The sequence below is a fragment of the Primulina tabacum genome, chromosome 17 (genome assembly GCF_025594145.1).
Source record: "Primulina tabacum isolate GXHZ01 chromosome 17, ASM2559414v2, whole genome shotgun sequence".
Taxonomy (NCBI): domain Eukaryota; kingdom Viridiplantae; phylum Streptophyta; class Magnoliopsida; order Lamiales; family Gesneriaceae; genus Primulina; species Primulina tabacum.
In genome coordinates, this window is record NC_134566.1 from 13,932,980 (window position 1) to 13,937,556 (window position 4,577).

The 4,577-nt window shown below is 36.9% G+C and overlaps 1 protein-coding gene across 1 annotated transcript; it reads left to right on the plus strand.

Annotated features, from left to right (window-relative positions):
- Positions 1-278: 278 nt before the first annotated feature.
- On the plus strand, positions 279-4,035 carry LOC142530877 (pectinesterase-like). The gene is made up of 3 exons (XM_075636771.1): positions 279-896; positions 994-1,504; positions 3,186-4,035. Exons 1-3 carry the CDS (start codon positions 339-341, stop codon positions 3,875-3,877), a joined length of 1,761 nt encoding a protein of 586 aa, XP_075492886.1. The 5' UTR covers positions 279-338; the 3' UTR covers positions 3,878-4,035.
- Positions 4,036-4,577: the final 542 nt, after the last annotated feature.

Sequence of the window (4,577 nt, forward strand, 5' to 3'; positions counted from 1 at the left end):
GAGATAATTACAATTACACTAAAAATTAAAAAAAAAACTTTTTCACACTTAAACTTATGCTAATCTCGTTTAAACTTGAAAAGCTTGGAACTCGATAGGCATGTTTCGGGAAGCTTCACGTTTTTCAGAAGCTTGATAAAAATAACAAGGTAATAAAGGCCAAAGTCGAGGAAAAAGAAAAAGAAAAGGTCCCCATTATTTCACATGGGATACATAATTTCACGTACGCAACTACATGTTACTATATACAATGTATATGTATATATATATGTGTGTGTGTGTCTAGTAGTGGAAGAAATCCATACTTGCTGCCTTTATGCTTTCACTAAATCGAAACAATGACCTCGAGCAGCCAACAATTCTTTACCGGGAATCCATTTTTTTCCGGTGAGAAATCCGTCGTTTTGTTGTTATCTTCAATCCTAATTGTTTCCCTTGTTATCGGAGAAGTCGCCGGAACAGTAAAATCTAGAAGAGAAGATTCTACCGGTCAAAATTTTCTAAGCATGGACATCTCTCCGGCTCACGCCATAGCGAAATCTTCTTGCAGCAACACATTGTACCCTGAACTTTGTTACTCTTCCATGGCAGATTCTCTAAACGGCAACGAGATATCGATTAGAAACACTAAAGACTTCATTCTTTTGTCATTGAACATTACCATCGATAACGCGCGGCGAAACTACGCTGCTATAAAGAAATTTATTGCTCATGGGGCAAGTAACTTGACGGAGCGGGAGAAGACGGCGTTGCATGACTGTTTGGTTACTATTGATGAAACGGTGGATGAGCTCCGGGCCGCCCTCAGGGCATTGGAGGAGTACCCTAGGAAGAAATCGCTTGAAAAACACGCGGATGATCTCCGAACCCTGCTTTCTTCTGCCATGACCAATCAGGTAACTTTTGATGCGATTACCTGTAGTGAAGCTACAGAAACCAAGCTCAATTCGAGTAGTTCTTGTTTCTAATTTCTCTTGGGTTTCCGATCATTAGGAAACCTGCCTGGACGGTTTCTCGCACGGAAAGGACGAGAGACACCAGAGGGACGTGCTGGTCGGTGGTAAAGTGCTGCGAGTGGAGAAACTCTGCAGCAATTTACTCGCCATGATCACAAACATGACCCACACGGACATTCAGAACGAGAGGAAACTAAGCGGCGGTAGGAAGCTTTCAGCACCGGAGAGACGTAGCAACTCTTGGCCGGGTTGGTTGTCCGCCGGTGACAGGAGGTTGCTGCAATCTTCTTCAGTAACGCCGAACGTGGTGGTGGCTGCGGATGGAAGTGGAGACTACAAGACCGTTACGGCGGCGGTTGCCGCGGCGCCGGAGAAGAGTAGCAAGAGGTACGTGATTAGGATCAAAGCTGGAGTGTACAGGGAAAATGTGGAGGTGACGAAGAAGAAAACAAACATAATGTTCATGGGAGATGGAAGGACTTCCACCATTATCACCGGAAGCAGGAATGTCGTCGATGGAAGCACCACTTTCAAATCTGCTACAGTCGGTAAGCAATTATTATTTATCTTAATGTCTTATGTTATGTTAATTACAACCTAGTTAAATTTACGTTTAGTTTTTTGAGAGACTGAAATTTAAAAAAAATAATTGTTCATGTACTTCTTGAGCCTAAAATTATTGCTCAGATGAAATTAGATATAAAACATAAAAAATATAGAACGTGCAAAACAAATTATTTTTTATTTTAGATCTGATACAAAAAATAATGTTTTGAAAATAAAATTAGAACAATTATATTAATATCAACTAACTACACATGTTTACGTGCTCAAATATCATATATTAATATCCTACCTGAAAGATGTTATGTTGAAATATCATATATTATTGCTGCATATTTAATTTTTCTTACCAATTTTCATCCAAAAAATATGTGTCACTAATTCTAAAATTTGTTTTACATGTTCGGGTATTTTAGTGTCAGATTTGAAACAATATTAGTACTAAAAAAAATCGTATATTAATACCGATTTTCAAGGTTTTCTATCAAATTTTTGTTTGAAAAAGATGTGTTTGATATCAAATTTTTTTATACATCTTTGAATACTCAAAAATCATATATTAATATTAGATATAAAATATTTAGTTATGAAAAATCATATATTTGTTTTAATTTTCAATATTTTGTATCAAATTTCATCCGAAAAAACCAACGTGATAGCCTAGTGAACGCAGAAGCTTTCTTTTTGGCTAGTAAGAGAGAACTGAACAAATATCTAATTATTGAGACGATGATATATTTTGATCATTTGATCTTTAATTATTCCACCAATAAGTATGTATATAAATGTCACATATAAAATGGAAAAAAAAAAAAAAAGATTTTCACATGTATAGGTTCGGTGGCCATACATTACCCGTGTGGCCGTGTACTTAAATTAATTTTTGCTAAAAAAAATAAGAAAAGGAAAAATCAATATTTGACCAGATTATGCCCTGCGGCGTTGATTGAGCACAAAATTGGAGAGAGTATGGAAATGACACAGTTCTCGGTAATTCGTGCTCATTACCCAACTGTCCAGTGCGACTCATGTCTGCCATTATTTATTCTTTTCAATTGTATCATATTAGGTTGGTGCCAAATGAGGATATCTATCATGTCATCCCATTTTCTTTTCGTATGTTGGCCATGTGCTCTTCTCTAATAATTAGAAAAAAAAAATCTGCCTGAGATAGTTTCACGGGTCATATTTTATGACACATATATCTTATTTGGATTATTCATAAAAAATATTACTTTTTATTATAAGAGTATTACTTCTTATTGTGAATATCGACATGATTGATTCGTCTAATATGTAAAGATTCGTGATATCGTCTTACCAACCTACTCAATAATTAGATGGAAATTGGCTTTTTGATGGAGTACAATATGTTTTTTCTTGGGACAATCTCACCACCTAAAGTAAAATTAGCGGATTTGGACAAATACTTGTACTATTTTGATTGTAGACGAACCATCGAACAATAATAGTTCTTTGTAAGGAGTCCAATGATTTTTTACACTGATTATTTTATTTAGGAGGTTAAAATAGTGTTTCTTTAGTTTTTTTTTTTTTTAATAAATTTTTACTTCTTTTAATATATATTCTTAAGAATGTCGAACTTCGATTTCGATTTGATTTTCTTGAGCGAAATTTGTGACCTTTTTCCGATGCTGATTGCAGCTGCGGTGGGGGAAAAGTTTTTGGCACGAGATATAACCTTTCAGAACACCGCCGGGCCGTCGAAGCACCAGGCAGTAGCTCTCCGAGTGGGCTCAGATCTCTCAGCCTTTCACAACTGTGATATTCTAGCCTATCAAGACACCCTTTACGTCCACTCCAACCGTCAATTCTTCGTCCAGTGTCTAATAACAGGCACAGTAGATTTCATCTTCGGCAACGCTGCTGTCGTGATCCAGAACTCCGACATCCGCTCGCGGCTCCCTGATTCCGGACAAAAAAACATGGTCACGGCTCAGGGTCGAACCGACCCGAACCAGAACACGGGGATCGTCATTCAAAATTGTAAGATTGGTGCCACCTCTGACCTACAGCCCGTTCAAAACAAGTTCCCTACATTTCTTGGGAGGCCATGGAAATTGTACTCGAGGACTGTGATCATGCAATCGCAGATATCTGATGTGATCCAGGCGGTCGGGTGGCATGAGTGGGATGGCGATTTCGGGCTTGATACATTGTTCTACGGCGAGTATAAGAATACGGGAGCTGGGGCGGGGACGAGTGGGAGGGTGAAATGGAAAGGGTTTAAAGTTATCACCAGTGCGACTGAGGCCGAAAGTTACACGGCGGAGAGTTTCATCGCCGGTGGGGCTTGGTTGAATTCTACTGGATTCCCGTTTGCCCTTGGATTATAGGCCTGCTTTTTCCTCGATGGATGATTTTAATCTTTGCCACTATAAAATTATGGCTAGCGAGTGGTGTGTTGATTTAATGGCCAAATAAAATTTATTGTCCGGATTGTATCTCAAATTTATATAATTAAATAATGAATAAATAAATTCTTTTTATCCAAGCAAGAACTCATGAATTTGAATTTTTGTATTTTCCTGTGGAAAATTAATTTGTCGATTTTCATATACAGTAAAACTTTTGTCGATTAGGATAGAATCATTTGAATTGCCTTATGGGATTATAAAATTTCCATTCGAACAGAGAAACCGAAGTACAGATTTCAAATAATTGGATGTATAATGAGTATGAAATCTACTACGTACGACTCATAAACAAACAACTTTAAAACGATAACTTATGATAAAAATTCATTATATATTGAATTTATACAAACAAACTCAATAAATTGAGTTTTATGAATTTGAAATTCTTGAGCATGAATCCATTGATCCACATGCAAATAACAAAAGTTTTGGTAAATAATGTTGGATGTATGAGATAAGAGATTAGCTTTAACGGTACGTCACGTTGTAAAAAAGATTTGAAGTCGGAAAATCAAATCACATCATGCTGCTACTCCAGTGTTATGGTGTGATAATAGTAGTGTCATTTATCTTAGTGCCAATCCAGTTTTACACTCAAGAACTAAGCACATGGAACTCG